This window comes from Ailuropoda melanoleuca, chromosome 4 (assembly GCF_002007445.2).
Source record: "Ailuropoda melanoleuca isolate Jingjing chromosome 4, ASM200744v2, whole genome shotgun sequence".
NCBI lineage: Eukaryota > Metazoa > Chordata > Mammalia > Carnivora > Ursidae > Ailuropoda > Ailuropoda melanoleuca.
The window spans coordinates 12,682,943-12,698,675 of NC_048221.1; the positions used below are offsets into that span (position 1 = coordinate 12,682,943).

At 54.4% G+C, this 15,733-nt stretch overlaps 1 protein-coding gene across 1 annotated transcript; it reads left to right on the forward strand.

Annotated features, from left to right (window-relative positions):
• Positions 1 to 9,392: 9,392 nt before the first annotated feature.
• MVB12A (multivesicular body subunit 12A) lies at positions 9,393 to 13,112 on the forward strand. Its single transcript, XM_002912719.4, has 9 exons — positions 9,393 to 9,603; positions 9,694 to 9,792; positions 9,923 to 10,019; positions 11,133 to 11,259; positions 11,590 to 11,709; positions 11,785 to 11,891; positions 12,123 to 12,184; positions 12,515 to 12,571; positions 12,739 to 13,112. Exons 1-9 carry the CDS (start codon positions 9,514 to 9,516, stop codon positions 12,799 to 12,801), a joined length of 822 nt encoding a protein of 273 aa, XP_002912765.1. The 5' UTR covers positions 9,393 to 9,513; the 3' UTR covers positions 12,802 to 13,112.
• Positions 13,113 to 15,733: the final 2,621 nt, after the last annotated feature.

The window sequence follows — 15,733 nt, forward strand, 5'->3', positions numbered from 1 at the left end:
GGAGAGGGAGAAGCAGGCTTCCTGCTGAGCAGGGAGCCCCATGCGGGGCTCGATCCCAGGACCTTGGGATCATGACCTGAACCAAAGGCAGGTGCTTAACCGACTGAGCCACCCAGGCGCCCCTAGTTTCTCTGCTTCTTACATCTTACATTGGTATGGTGCCTCTGTTTTAATTAACAAACCAATACTGAAACCTTACTAGTAACTAAAGGCCACACACTACTCTGATTCATTCAGTTATTTTTTTCCTTTCTTTCTTTTATTTTTTGAGAGAGCGAGAGTGAGAGCAAGCGAGCACATGGGGGAGGGGCAGAGGGAGCGGGAGAAAGATTCTCGAGTAGATTCCACACTGAGTGTGGAGCCCGACGTGCAGCTCGATCTCACAACCCTGACGTCACGACCAGAGCCAAAATCCTGAGCGGACGCTTAACCGACTGAGCCACCCAGACGTCCCCGTCAGTTTTTCTTCACGTCCTTTTATGACCCAGGACCCTGCATTACATTTAGTTGTCACATCTCCTTAGGCCCTCCTGGGCTGAGACAGTTTCTCGGACTTTCTTGCATTTGATGACCTGGGCAGTGTTGAGGAGAACCGGTCAGGAGTGTTGTAGGAAGTCACCCAGTTGTGATTTGTCTGGTGTTTTTTCGAGGTTGGCCTGGGGGTGACAGGTTTTGGGGGAGGACACAGAGGTGAAGTGCCCTGCTCGTCACACCATGTCCAGGGCACATGCCATCAGCGTGACTCGTCATGGTGATGTTGACCTGGATCGCCTGTCTGAGGTGGCCTCTGTCGGGTGTCTCTGCTGTGAAGTTACTCTCCTCCCCCGGTCGGTGTTGTGCCCTGCGGAAGGAAGTTACCAAGCGCAGCCCACACCTAAGCCCACATCTGGGGCAGGACGGAAGAGCACACATGCAGGGCTTTTTTTTTTTTTTTTTTTTTTTTTTGTGGTTCGCCTTGAGAGGATAATGTAGAGACATCAAAGAAACAAACTTCTTAAAGGACAAAAAGGTCACCCACAATCCTGCTTCTTTCACTCAGCTCTTCTAACTCTTTCTGTTCCTTAAACTACACACATATGTCATTGTGTTGACCAAACGCCTTACCTTGTTGTGTCACGCCTTACTCTTGAGATGTTTTCACTTGTGCATGGTCCTGGGTGGGTGACAGAGGTCATCTCCAGGTTTGTAGGAAGGCGCTGGCCCAGGGTTTCTTACTCAGGGGCGATTCTGTCCCCAGGGGATATCTGGAGACAGCTCCCTTTCCCTTTCCCTTTCCCTTTCCCTTTCCCTTTCCCTTTCCCTTTCCCTTTCCCTTTCCCTTTCCCTCCCCTCCCCGGCCCTCCCTTCCCTTCTTTTTAAAGATTTATTTATTTATTTGAGAGAGAGAGCATGAACGGGAGGGGAGAGGGAGAGAGAATCTCAAGCAGACTCTGTGCTTGGCACGGAGCCCAACAAGGAGCTTGATCTCAGGACCCTGAGATCACGACCTGAGCGGAAACCAAGAGACAAATGCTTAACCGACTGCGCCACGCAGGCACCCCTGGAGACAGTTTCAATTGTCATGAACTTCATATCACGGTAGAGTGGAAGAGCGCTACTGGCATCCAGTGGGTGGAGGCCAGGGGTGCTGCTCAGCACCCACAGCACCCAGGACAGCCCACGGCAGAGAATGACCCGGCAAGAAGCCCTGGCCTGGTCCCGGTGCAGGTTTGGAGTCAGCTGGGCTCGGCCCGCTGGGTCCTGGGGCTCCTGCACCTGCCGAGCCTGCTGGCTTGTAGGCTGGCTGTGACCGCAGTTGTCCCCAGCTGCTCCGAGGACACGACAGGCGCTTAGCTCAGCATTCGGCTCTTCCCCACTGCCCTGTCAGTTTGTCATCCTTTGGGAAGTTGTGGATCCGATGTGGTCTTTCCTTAGACTGAATTCCCAGGAGTGGGGTTATGGGGTCCCCAAGGATGCAAGTCTCCCTGGCTCTCACTTTCCCTAAAGAACAATCCAGAATTTAGACTGGTTCTGCCCCTGCAGGGAGTGGATGCTCAGCTCTCCATGCGTCACACATGCTCTTTCCTTCCAGCTCCTTCCCGTCCCTGTTCCAGCATCACCTGGTAGGACAGGCCGGCTTGGGGTGAGCTCCATGCACTGTGGCCATTTCCCTGGGTCCATGGTTCAGTCGGCGCCGGCTTCTTGGTCCTGGCCTCCCGCCCGGCCACAGGGCTGCATGTTGGCATTCAAAACATGTTACTTGTTGGAGAAGATCATTGAGCAGATGTGTGGGTTGGTTGACCAATGAGCAGGACCCAGGTGCTTGGAGGCTCCTCACCCCCTCCCCTGTCCCTGGAATGTAACGTCTGCTCATTTTTCCCACACTAAGAGCCCCTTCAAGGATACAACCTTGAGAGAGAACAAGGTGTTTTTGAGACCTTCTGGACTGTATATGTGGGTGAACCCTGCTGAGGTCTCTGCAGAAACTGAAGATTCTGGTGGGTGGGTGAAGAGATCTCCCCATCTTGCTGCCATCCAAGACAAGCCTTGTGAGGACGTTCCCCTCCTTATTAACCCTGCCACCTACCCAATCTGGAGCAGTCTGCCTTTTTCTTTGGTCTCTCCCTGCCATCCATGTATGTGGCCAATTTCAGATCTCCCTTGAGGAGCTCCTGAGGTTGGGAGCCAACAACTGGCAGACAGCCGGGAGACCAGGAAAACAGGCCTTGGGGAAGAGGCACCTGCAGGGAAAATGCCAAGTTGGCCATCAACCTGTACGTGGGGAGGGGTGGCTATTATGTCAGATGCATGTGGACTGCCGTGTGAGTCTGGGATGGTCGAACACACTGGCTGGCCCAATGCACACAGAGGCCTCAAGTTGGAGACCTTAGCGTGCTGTTTTGCAAAGCTAGAAGGGTGCAGGCGGAGCTGGGTCTTGGACCCCTGCTCCCAAGGAAAGCGACAGCAGCCTCAGCCAGTGGGGCAGCTCCCAGTTCGGGAAATGTCCAAGATAAGAGAAGACACTCCCACTGAGCTTATTGACGTGGCTGCCAAGTCCCCGCAAAAGGCCAGGGAAAGTGTCCAGGCGTGGGTAGTGCACCTATGGGATCCAGGCGACGGAGTTTCTCTTACAGGGCAGGAGGCTGAGAAAAGAGCCGCACCACCACACACTCCGCCCTCTGATAGCACCTGTGTGGTGCTCAGGGAGCTCAAGGTACTCACTCCATGTAGATTAGATTCTTCTAGCCTGCAGGGAGGCTTGGCCAAATGAGGGGGGCCTCCCTGGGCACGGGGCCCTGGAAATCTATAGAAGAGTTACAGCAAGTTCTTTTTTTTTTTTTTTTAAGATTTTATTTATTTATTGGAGAGAGAGAGACAGAGCAGGAGCAGGGAGGAAAGGGAGAAGCAGGCTCCCCGCTGAGCAGGGAGCCCGACATGGGGCTTGATCCCAGGACCCTGAGATCATGACCTGAGCCGAAGGCAGACACTTAACCGACTGAGCCACCCAGGCGCTCCGAGGTACAGCAAATTCTAACGGAGTTGGGAATGAGACAGGACATGTATACCCTTCTCTTTGAAGGCCCTTATCGGGTCACAGTCACTGCAGGAATGAAAGCTAAGATTCTCCAGGCTATGCCCCAAACCAGCTATGGGACACTGATGTCCAATGCCGAACCCGGTTGTGGGGCAAGACACTTAGGACATTGGGCGAATCCATTGCTGAGCTAGGGAAACTGACAAATCCTGAGAATGGGTACGGGCTGTGGGAAAGACCTGAGACAGAGAGGGAAATCAGGAAGCCAAAAGACTATCCCAATTGAGAGAGTAAAGGGTCTAATAAAGGATACCTGGAAGCAAATACAGTTTGACCTCATTGCTGTCAGGACCCCACCTGAGAAGATAGAGCGGCAGCCCAATGCTGGGCTGGCTGGCCTGTGGAAAGCCTTCAAACCTGAACAACAAACAGTTCAGATCTGCCCCACCTGCCCCACCTGCCCCACCTGCCCCACCTGCCCCTACCATCCCTGATGCCCCCTTGCTCTGGCAGAGGCCTCAGGGGTACCGTCCTATTCAGGGTGGGTGCCTCCCACACCCTGGCCATAGAATGCAGGCCAAGATTGCCTCCAGGTGAGGGTGGTGGGGGCAACTGGAAGCCCCATGTTGAGCTCATTATTCACCTGTCCCCCAAAATAAACAAGAAGTGACATCTCTGGTGGGTATGGGAGCTGAATGTACTCTGACATGGTACCCCTTGGATGTTTTCTGGTTCCTTCGGTGCCATCGATGGTTATGGAGGGCAAGCAGTTATGGTCAGGAAGGTCTCTTTGACACTGCAACTTGAGTTCTCCCCCATGAGAATAAGAGGTGTTGAGTTTTTTTTAGGATTTTATTTACTTATTTATTTGAGAGAGAGAGCCCGCGAGAGCAAGAGCACAAGGTGGGGGGGGGGTTGGGGAAGAGGGAAAGGGAGAAGCAGACTCCCCACTGAGAAGGGAACCCGATGCAGGACTGGATCCCAGGACCCTGAGATCACGACCTGAGCTGAAATCAGCCGCTTAACCGACTGAGCCACCCGGGAGCCCCGAGAACATGGAGAATCTGAGGTTTCTCTTTCTCCAGTACCAGAGAACATGCTGGGCACTGACATCCTACAAGGGCAAAGTCTGCAAACCTGCAACAGTGAATTCTGCCTCTGGGCGAGAGTAATCAGATCCATGCTGAGGGGAAATGCCCCCTGGGAACCAGAAAGCCAGCCATCCCCATGAAAGAGTGTACTGTCAAATGCTGTAATTGCCTGAGGGGCATGAAGAAATAGGAGAGACTATTCGAGAAGTCCGCCCAGTGCCCCTAGTGCTTTCAACAGCCCGGTATGACCAGTAGAAAAAACAGATGGTTCATGGCGGATGACTCAGAATCGAAGAAGGTGTGGTCCCCCATCCATGTGGCTGTGTCCAACACTTCCGCCATCTTAGATACCTTGGCCACGGTCCTAGGAGTGTATCATGCTGGGTGGGACTCAGCAGATGCATTTTCCAGGATACTCCTGGCCACTAGACGCAAGCACAATTAGCCTTCACGTGGGAGGGACAACAATGGACCTTTCAATGGCTTCCCAAGGCTACCGGCCAGCCCCACCGGACGTCATGGGATGGGAGCCCAAGACTTGTCCCTGTTCTCCATCCCTACATCTGTAAAATGGGCCCATTGCACTGATGATATATTTTTAAAAAGATTTTATTTATTTATGTGACAGAGAGACAGCCAGCGAGAGAGGGAACACAGCAGGGGGAGTGGGAGAGGAAGAAGCAGGCTCCCAGCAGAAGAGCCTGACATGGGGCTCCATCCCAGAACGCTGGGATCACGCCCTGAGCCGAAGGCAGACGCTTAATGACTGAGCCACCCAGGCGCCCTGAGAGAGGGTTCTTTTTTTTAAATTTATTTATTAAGTAATCTCCACACCCAGCGTGGAACTCGAACTCACGACCCTGAGATCAAGAGTCACACATGCTACCGACTGAGCCAGCCAGATGCCCCTGAATGAGGGCTCTAACTGTGGTTTGGTTTGTGAGGTCATTGCATTGGGCCTCACCCAAGCTTTCCCTTGTCACCGTGCAAAGCAGGCTGCCACCAATAGGGGATTAGAGACACTGAGTATGATGTATGGAAATCTTCATCAAATAGATGGTGATTGGGGTCACATTTTAAGGGACATGATGTGCAAGACTGGGTAGAAGACAGTGACTGGAGGCTCCATCTCCCCCCTCAGCCACAAGCAGCGGGAGTGGGAGAAAGGAAGAATGGACTATTAAAGCAGCAGGTTAAATTACTAACAGGTAAGGCCACCTTGGCTGGGTGGACCAAGGGACTGTCACAGGCTTAATGCATTTGAATGATCAACCAACCACCCCATCTGCCAGTCTGGGCACCCCTGCCAGAGCACCCACTTCCGAAAAGGTGGTTGGGGTCTCTGGAGATAGTGGCTGCCCTGACTCTCACTGTGGTATGCACTGCGCTGCTGAGGACACAAGCCCCATCCCGCCTGGGAGAGGCATTATCTACTGGAATTTACAATGGGACATCCCGCCGCGATGGGTGAGGGGGAAATTTCAATCTCCACCAGGATCCTGTTGTCCTGCTGTTAAGCCAGATCTGTGGCAACCCACTATACCTGGAATGGAACACACACCACTGAAAGAGGGGAAAAGACAGGGATCCCGAGCACGTCCGGCCCCTAGTCCCATTTCCTCATGCCTGACAGCGCTGCCTCCCTGGCCAACAGGTCCGGTCCCGCATGCACGACCTGGCCAGGTTCCTAAAGCTGCCCCGCATTAACAAGGCTTCCCCATACAAGTTTTTACTACATACCTGTCTTTCTGGCCTTAGACTTCTGCTGCCCCTGGGGTGTCCGCTCGCGGGATGGGCACCTGCGGGAAATACCCTTCTACAGACGGCCCACTTGTGTGCCCGGCAAAGGAGTCGATCCACCCTGGTGGGTATGCGGGCAGCCGCCCCTCTTTAGCTTGTCAGGATTGCTAGAGTGGGTACCACTCCTCCGGGGAGGGGAGCAGAAGGCACTCGAGCAGTACATTAAGAGAGCACAAGCTAGGACAGGTCCTCTCAATTCAGCTGGTATTAGCAATGCTGATCCAGAAATCTGTCCTGTGGCACATCTCTCAATAACATTGGGCATTGGGTATTCTTTTTCTGTTGATTGAATGAAACAGGCAGCCCATCCAAATGTCCTAAAAATACCACTATCAGAGCCATAGGTGGCTTCACTCAGATTTGGGATGGGTTCCTGTGGCTTACCCTGGGTTATAGAGAGTTGAGCACTCATGTACCTCAACATGGCAAACAGAAAACAAAACCAAACCAAAAAACCACTCTAAACAGAATCAACTCAAGTACACAGGGATATGGGATGGACGTCACTGTAACGTAAATCCAAATGGGACCCAATGATCGCGTGGCTCAAATCTTTGGCTTGGCTTCCACCTGGGTGGTTGGGCCTCTACACCCTAGGTTCTCCCAGAACTCTGCTCCACGGTAACAAAAGTTGCCAATCTCCCCCTCCTCAAGGCCAGATGGGTGCGTTGTTTTCCACTGGTATGATCACTTGGCCTCCATGTTTGTTCCCTCCATTGGCCTGGAGGAAGTTGTAGCATGCACAGATGCCCTTACTAAGTTCACCCAGTAAAGCCCTAAATGATAGCCAGCAAAGCTTGTCCTACTAAACCCTGAAACGTCGCTAATGAGAAAAGCTGTCCACCAGATTAGGATGGACTTGGACATTATGACTGCCTTGTAAGGAGGTATTTATGCCATTATCCAAGCAGAATGTTGTGTGTTCACACCTGATGAGTCTGCTAATGTATCATCTTTATTAAAGCACATGAGGACACAAGTCAATGCCCTGAATGATCCCACCCCCAGCCTAAGGGACTTAATAAATGAGTGGTTTGGATCATGGGAGTCCTGGTGGAAAAAGTGGTTACTTATTTTGGGAGTCATTATCCCAATCTGTGTTTTGCCTCATATGTGCTTAGATTGCTGCTGTGGTATCTGCCTCCAGTGCAGCCAGACAGCTACCAAGCAAGCCAAATCCATGCTAATGGAAACCCTTCTCCTTTTCGTGCCATCTTTTCCAGGACATTTGTTTCTTTTCTTTCCTTCCTTCCTTCCTTCCTTCCTTCCTCCCTCCCTCCCTCCCTCCCTCCCTCCCTTCCTTCCTTCCTTCCATTTGTCAGAGAGAGAAAGAGAAAGCACAAGCAGGGAGAGCAGCAGGCAGAGGGAGAAGCAGGCTCCCTGCTGAGCAAGGAGCCCGATGTGGAACTCCATCCCAGGACCTCGGTATCACGATCTGAGCCAAAGGCAGACGCTTAACCAACGGAGCCACCCATGCGTCCTGTGGCATCTTACAGGCATTGACATTTGAATGTCATATACTTTTCTTATGTCACCAAGTACCCTTTTTTTTTTAAATAATTTTAGTAAATTTGGATTTCCTTTTTTTTTTTAAGGATTTTATTTTTATTTATTCGACAGAGAGAGAGACAGCCAGCGAGAGAGGGAACACAAGCAGGGGGAGTGGGAGAGGAAGAAGCAGGCTCATAGCGGAAGAGCCTGATGTGGGGCTCGATCCCATAACGCCGGGATCACGCCCTGAGCTGAAGGCAGAGGCTTAACCGCTGTGCCACCCAGGCGCCCCACCAAGTACCCTTTTGATTGTTTTCCCCTTTTCAATCATTTACACATAAAAAACCATTTTTAGCTCACAGGTTGAATAAAAGCCAAACCACGGGCCAATCCATGATATTGCAGAAAATGGAGAGACATAGAAGAGTAGATACTACTCTGTTCCCTAATTTTTCATATTTTCCCCTGAGGGGTGTAAAAGCATTCATATTAAGAACTTTATATCTCACTGAAAAAAAATTAATTGTGTCTGGGAATGAGGGAGCAGGCGGTGAGTTAGACCTGAGCTGGAGGCAAGGGCGGTGATAAATAGGTCACACATTAGAAGCCTGAGGGCTTTCCTTGTGGCTTTGTGGCAGAAGGCTAGTCCACCAAGAACCACAGGTGCAGACCCTGTGGTCTTCTCTCCAATCTTAGCCCCAGGGTGACTAGGTTCATTATAGTATATTTACAGTGTGGTTTCCACCCCCACCTCCACCCCACTGTGGAAGATGATCCTGACACTTCCCGTAGGGCCAAAACTCCCCCTCCCAACCGGTAGGAGGAGTCCTTTAGATGATTAGTAACCTCGGGAGCCGACCACCACAGCTGTGCTTATAAAGACACCCCTAGCCTCAGGTCAATTGCCATCTCCGGGCCTGCCCCCTCTCCCACCTCCAGAGTGTGCGGCCTCCAGAGTGTGCGGTTCTTAATAGACTGCTTTGTGCTTGCTACCTTCCTTCTGGCTGTCTTCACTTAAGCGCGGATTCTCGGGTAAATCTTGCATGGAGAATCCAAGAACCGAGACCTCCACGCACACAACGCAGTCTCCCACCAGTAACATGAACAAATCCTCAAATTACACAATTTTTCATGGCTCACGGTGGTCCGTATTTTTTGTTATTTTAACTAATTGCTGCATAATCCCTGAAAGTTTCCTCTAGGATGACTTCCTAGAACTAGAATTGCGCTTTTCCACATTTCTCCCCTGAAAGTCCAGGCGTGTCTCTGGAGAGGCTGGTGCCGCAAGGGATTCTGGGGAGTGTAGTTCTGGTTTGGGGCAAGCCAAGACTAAGGGCGCAGAACTGGGATATCTGAAATCGCTCGGGGTGAGAAGGGAGCGACACAATTTTCGGTAAACGTCGCTCACAGGCGCGCCTGCGCGACGCACGGGGGCGTGGCCTCACTTTCCCACACGATTGGCCGGCTATCTTCCGGGCACGCGCAAACGGCTCTTTTGACCTCGGCCTTCCATACGGTCGTCTGGGATTTGTAGTTCAGACTCCTACCCGAACTCGGCCGCGGGTCGGCGGCTCGGAGTTCCGAGGCCGTACCCGCCTTCGGCTCTTGGCTGGGAGGATGGATCCAGGACCCGGGACCGACACGGCGCCGCTGACTGGCCTGGCCTGGTCGTCGGCCTCGGGGCCTCCGCCGCGGGGATTCAGTGCGGTGAGCGACGTCGGGGGCCCGGGGATTAGAAGGGGCAGAGGCGGTCGTGTCGGGGTAGGAGCCTGGCGCTGACTCGCGTCCACCCCGTAGATCTCCTGCACCGTGGAAGGGGCGCCGGCAAGCTTCGGCAAGAGCTTCGCGCAGAAGTCTGGCTACTTTCTGTGCCTCAGTTCTTTGGGCAGCCTAGAGGTAAGGGGCGCCCTCCGTCGGCATCCCCGGGGTCCGCCCACTCCCCTGTCCTTTTGCGGGGTCCTACGCCAGGCGCGCTGTCCCGGCTGCAGCGTGACTGTCGCTGTGTCCTCCCCTTCCTCCCCCTCAGAATCCGCAGGAGAATGTGGTGGCCGATATCCAGGTCCTGGTGGACAAGAGCCCCCTCCCACCGGGCTTTTCCCCGGTCAGCGACCCCCTGGACTCCAGTGAGGCCCGCGTCCGAGGCTGGGGGTGGGGTGGGGGGGCCGCGTTCGGGACCCTGTGGGCAGGACCAGGGAGGGGTGGAGAGACGACAGGTGCTTGTTTTCCGAGCCTCGACCGCCCCACTCGATGCACTGGGTGATGACAAGGCTGGCTGTGGAGCCGAGCCCTGTTCTGGGGCGGGGCCGCATGCCCTGCCCTGCATAAAAATGTGCCATTGGCACAGCCTCTGACCTAGAGTAAGAGTTGTGACCTGTTTTATTACTGTTCCTGCTACATCTTACATCGTAGCCAAGCCGAACCACGGGCCATTTCCAAGCCTTTTCCTTTCCAGGCTTTTGCACACACTGTTTCCTCTGCCTGGAGCACCCTTCCGCCACTCTTCCAGCTAGCTAATACTTGGTTCTCCCTCAGGTCTCTGCTTAGCTCTCCCCATCCCTCTCCTCTGGCGCCTGTAGCCCTGGTGCTGCCCTCCCAGGCCTGACCGCCCTGCTTTCCAACCACCTGGCTCTCCCTGCCTCTCAGTGTGCCTTGTCCTGTGTATTTGACTCTCAGGGTATATCTATTGATGTTGGAGTTGGCAGACTTTTTCTGTACAGGTCCAGATAGTAAATATTTTAGGCTTTGTGGGCCAGATAGTGTCGTGGCCTTACCTCCCCCCCCCCCCCCCCCCCCCGCCCCGCCAGTCCTTTAAAACCCTGAAAAACATTCTTAGCTCATAAGCCCTGCAAAAGCAGATTTTGGATGTCTTTTGGCTCATGGGCTGGAGTTTGCTGACCCCTGGATTGGAGGACTAAGGAAAAGTGAGGTTTGCAGGGCCAGGAGGGGCATTCAGTTCTGTCTGATTCCACAGCTGCCCACCCTTGCTGTAGGTGCCCAGGGTCACCCCATGAATGCTTCTCCATGTCACCAAAGATAAGCCTGCCCCAGTGTAGCTCCTAAAGGCTACATGGAGTCCCCTCCTCTGGCTAAACCACTCATGATTTAACCATTGACCTAAAGCTATCCAGGGAGCTGCCTTAAACAGCGCCCTGGCAAGCGTCATCCACTAGCCATCTTTGGGCCCCCTTCGCTGCTTCTTCCCTCTTCTCACTCCCTTGCCTCCCCCCCGCCCCCAGAGGCCTCTGTGTCCAAGAAGAAACGCATGTGTGTGAAGCTGGTGCCCCTGGGGGCTGCAGACATGGCTGTGTTCGATGTCCGGCTGAGCGGGAAGACCAAGACGGTGCCTGGATACCTGCGAGTAGGGTAGGGCCACCCCCAGCCTCTGACCTCCTTTGCCTGCCAGCTCCCGTATCTGCCCTGCTGACCCTCAACGACTCTCCTGAGGCCTCCTGTGCCTTCTGTCACTTCCCTGTGCCTCCATTTCCACAGGTTCAAACAGGGCTAATTGTATCAGTCCTGTAGGGCTCTTATGAGGAGTGAGTTGATGAGTCTGGAGCACACAGTACCACGATCAGACCCAGCAGTATTAATTCGGATGTTGCTCAGGGTGCGGGCTAAGACAGGATGCAAATCCCCCAAAGGGCTGTTATCATCCTCTTGGACCAGAACCTCCCTACTTCTCTCTCCTTCTAGGGACATGGGGGGCTTTGCCATTTGGTGCAAGAAGGCCAAGGCCCCAAGGCCGGTACCCAAGCCCCGAGCTCTCAGCCAGGACATGCGGGGCCTCTCCCTGGACCCACCTGCCCAGCCCAGGTGAGTCCTCAGGCTTGGGAATGGGGCGGCCGTGGGGGGAATTAGGCCTCACCTGTGCTGTCCTGCCTCCACCAGCAAGGGTGGCTTTCCAGAGCGGACCCTGTCCAGGTTAGGCTCTCGGGCGTCTACTCTGCGGAGGAGCGACTCCATCTATGAGGCCTCCAACCTCTATGGCATCTCAGGTGAGTGCCGAGAAAGAAACTGAGGCACTGGGGTGGGGCGAGACTGGCTCAAGGTGGGATAGCCAGGAAGGGGTGGGGCCAGGGTTGGAACCAGGCCTGGGCCTCCCCAGTTTTTGCAGAGACCGGGGAGAGCCAGGGATTTGGGGCTGAGCCTCTCTGGTTGGGGCTGGACCGCAGGCAGGCTGCAAGCTCCCTGTGTCTCAGCCCCTACCCTTAACCTCCTTTCCTCAGCCATGGATGGTGTTCCCTTCACACTGCACCCCCGCTTCGAGGGCAAGAGCTGTGGCCCCCTGGTGAGTCTCTGTTGGGGCAGCTTGGGTCTGCCCCTGCCAGTTGCCTTTTTAGGGGTCAGGATGCAGAGAGGGAGAGAGGGTCATCCATGTACCCAGTGCCCCAGCACAGAGGCCCATGTTCCTGGGTTGGAGGAGGCCGGAAGCCGGAGGGTCTTAGTCCCAGAATGGGGAATCAGGAGGGACAGCTGGATACTGGTGGCAAGAGGCTGTGGCTGGAAGGACGAGGGGATGTTCAGGCAAATATTGAGGGAGGCCTTCCTTGAGGATGAGGGAACGGGGCTCTAGGTTAGGGTCCCCACCCAAGACTGACCCGCTGCCTCTGCCCACCAGGGCTTCTCTGCCTTTGCCGATCTGACCATCAAGTCGCTGGCGGATATCGAGGAGGAGGTGGGTACAGGGCCCAGGATGGGGTGTGGAGGACCAGTCTCCCCCGGCCACACCCCATCTCCCGAGGGCTGGCGCTCACTAAGCCCCTAATTGTCTTCACCCCCTCACCATTCCTCAGGCACTGCTATGGCCCCTCACTCACTCTGTGTTCTCCTTGCCCCCCGCAGTATAACTATGGCTTCGTGGTGGAGAAGACTGCAGCCGCACGCCTGCCCCCCAGCGTCTCGTAGCTCTTGGTCAGCCCCAGGGAAGAGCCCTCTGTCCGACAGCCCTGACACCCCGGGACCAGCAGCCACCCCGCCCCACAGCATCTTGGGAACCTTGGTGATGCAGGGCGTTCTAGGCCCTCAGCCACCCAGCGGAGCCACAGCCCTGGAGAAGGAGCAGGACTGGTGATGGGATCTCTCGCCCCCTGGGCCCTGCAGGGCAGGGGTGGGGGCTGGACGGAAACCAGTGCCTTCAAGTCATTTGTGTCAAAACTCTCTGATGCCTGGAGGCCACGTGGGCGTCCTCCTGGCAATAAACATGACTGTGTGCCCACCGTCTGGAGTCCCGATCCTGGCTGCGGGTCCTCTGTGGCTCGCAGTCTTTGCCACGCACACCCAGCACGAGCCAGGGGGCCGATGTCCACCCAGTAAGCGAAATTGGGGAGGGGAGGCAGCACGGTTGCCACTCCCAGAATATTCTGTAGAGGGGGAAACTGGCTCAGCGAGTGACTGAGCGGGCTTGTAGATCACAGAGAATTCCCGGTCCGCCCCTCCGTTAGCACGCATAGCAGGAATAATAGTTTCAGTTATACTTAGATCATGGGGATCACATCCCTAGCGCCTGATGGATCCCATTTGGTGTTCCCATGCCCCAGTAGGAAGCCCTGGTTTTGCACATCTTACAGATAGGGAAACTGAGGCAGGGGCAGCTAAGATCACAGCTGAGATGTTCTTTTTTTAGAAGATGTTATTTATTTGAGAGAGAGAGAGAACAAGCATGAGCAGGGGGAGGGGCAAGAGGCAAGGAGACTCCCCTTGAGCACAGAGCTGGGTGCAGGGCTCGATCCCAGGACCCTGAGGTCATGACCTGAGCCGAAGGCAGACGCTTAACCAACCAAACCACCCAGTCACCCTCACAGCTGAGATTTGCATCTAGAGCCTACTCTCTTCACCTTCAATCTGTTCTATGTGTCTTTTTTCTCTGGTGTGTGATAGATACATTCAATCAATTCTCATTATTCACAGTAGTTACGTTCTATAACGTTGCAGTGAAAACGGAGTTAGGGAATACTGGATTCCACAGCGAATACAGAGGTAGGTTCCTGCAAGCCTGCGGTTACATTTTTGTCAAGCAGTCAATACGTGACCTTGTTTTGTGTGTGTTTCAAGACACCTTGTTTAATCCATACTGCTGATTGGTTAACATTGAACCCCCGGCCATCCACGCTATAACTCATGCCCGAACAAAGCTCATCTAACACGTGTTTTCTCCAGGAGGCACATCCCAGCCTTCTTGCATTTGGGGACACTAGCACTATGCTTGGAGACCTCTTTTTTTTTTTTTTTTTTTTTTTAAGATTTTTTATTTATTTGACAGAGAGAGAGACAGCCAGCAAGAGAGGGAACACAAGCAGGGGGAGTGGGAGAGGAAGAAGCAGGCTCATAGCGGAGGAGCCTGATGTGGGGCTCGATCCCAGAACACAGGGGTCACACCCTGAGCTGAAGGCAGACACTTAATGACTGCACCACCCAGGCACCCCAACTTTTTTTTTTTTAAGATCTTATCTATTTACTTGAGAGAGAGCAAGTGAGAGAGAGAGCATCACCGGGGAAGAGGGGCAGAGAGGGTAGAGGGAGAAGCAGACCCCCCACAGAGCAGGGAGCCGAACGTGGGGCTCAATCCCAGGACCCTGAGACCGTGACCTGAGCCAAAGGCAGGCGCTCAACTGACTGAGCCACCCAGGCACCCCTGGAGACCTTTTTAAATAGCAAAATTGACAACGAAAAAGCACCAAAATGTGAAAAACGTGCCACTAGATAGACCATAAAAAGGTCTCCTGTTCACAGTCCCAGCTGAAGCAAGATGGCGGAGCGTCACCGCATCCCACCACCGAGGACCGTGTGTCTTGGTGATTCACATTTCCCCCTGCTCTGTGCATGTCCTTGAATGACCACAAAGTGCTGCAAGTATTGGTTTGGGGGTTGCAAATAAATCTCAGCCAGTGGAACTCACAAATACGGGATCTGTGAATAATGGGGTGGGCCAATTGGTAAATTAATGACCCCAGACTCACACCCCTTTTCTCCCAGGCCCGCGCTTTTTCCTTTTCTGCTCTGTCCTCCCTAGGCCCCCGTAGCGTCAGGGTGGCCCGAGTTCTGCTGTAGTCAGGAACATTCCCAGATCTCTGTGGCTTAGAAAGACTAAGGCTTCTTTTTCATTCGTACCATGCAACAGCCTCTTCGGGTCACAGTCCCCGAGACCTGCCTGAAGGGGCTGCCACCATCTCGCCGTGACAGCAGGGGGCCGACTCAGGAAGCTCTTGCCCTGTCAGGAAAATGCCCTGGCCTGGAGGTGCTCCGTCAGAGCTCTGCTCACAGATCATTGGCCAGAACGTGCCCCAAACTGGGCCCTGGAAGGTGTGTACCACCCACCTGGGCACTTGTATCTAACAGCACTGTCTGGGGGGCCTGAGGGGGGAGATCCTGTCCTGCTCTGGGGTCTGAGGGAAGCAGAAATGGCCCTGTCCTGGGAGTCTGAGGTGAGAGACAGCAAGCTGTCGGGGGGGGGCGGGGGGGGGCAAGGGCAGATTGTGCAAAATGTGTCCCCTGCCCTGTGTAGCTCAGCTGCCTTGGGAAAATGAGGCCTTTGGTGCTGAGACATCTCCCCACATCTCCCCTCTCTGGGCATAGCCGGCACCTGCCGGGTCCCGCCCGGGCTGCTCTGGCGCCGGCCGTGGAATCTGATCTGGCTGGGAAGCAAAGGCTGTTTGTTCTCCCTGGTCACCTTTGTGGCCACCCTGAAACCAGCTCTGGATCGCTTTCCAGGGCATCCGCGGGTGACCAGGGGACCCCAGATGAGCTGTCCGGGCCCCGCATCTGACTGGACTAGCTGTGCTAGGCCAGTGACCCTGCAAAATCCCAACCCTCTGAGCCCCACGGGGCCTGAGGACAGCCT

Coding starts and splice junctions, on each gene's coding strand:
- MVB12A (XM_002912719.4), top strand. CDS start 9,514: ATGGATCCAGGACCCGGGACCGACACGGCGCCGCTGACTGGCCTGGCC. Junction 9,604..9,693: donor CGCCGCGGGGATTCAGTGCG/GTGAGCGACGTC, acceptor TCCACCCCGTAG/ATCTCCTGCACCGTGGAAGG. Junction 9,793..9,922: donor GTTCTTTGGGCAGCCTAGAG/GTAAGGGGCGCC, acceptor CCTCCCCCTCAG/AATCCGCAGGAGAATGTGGT.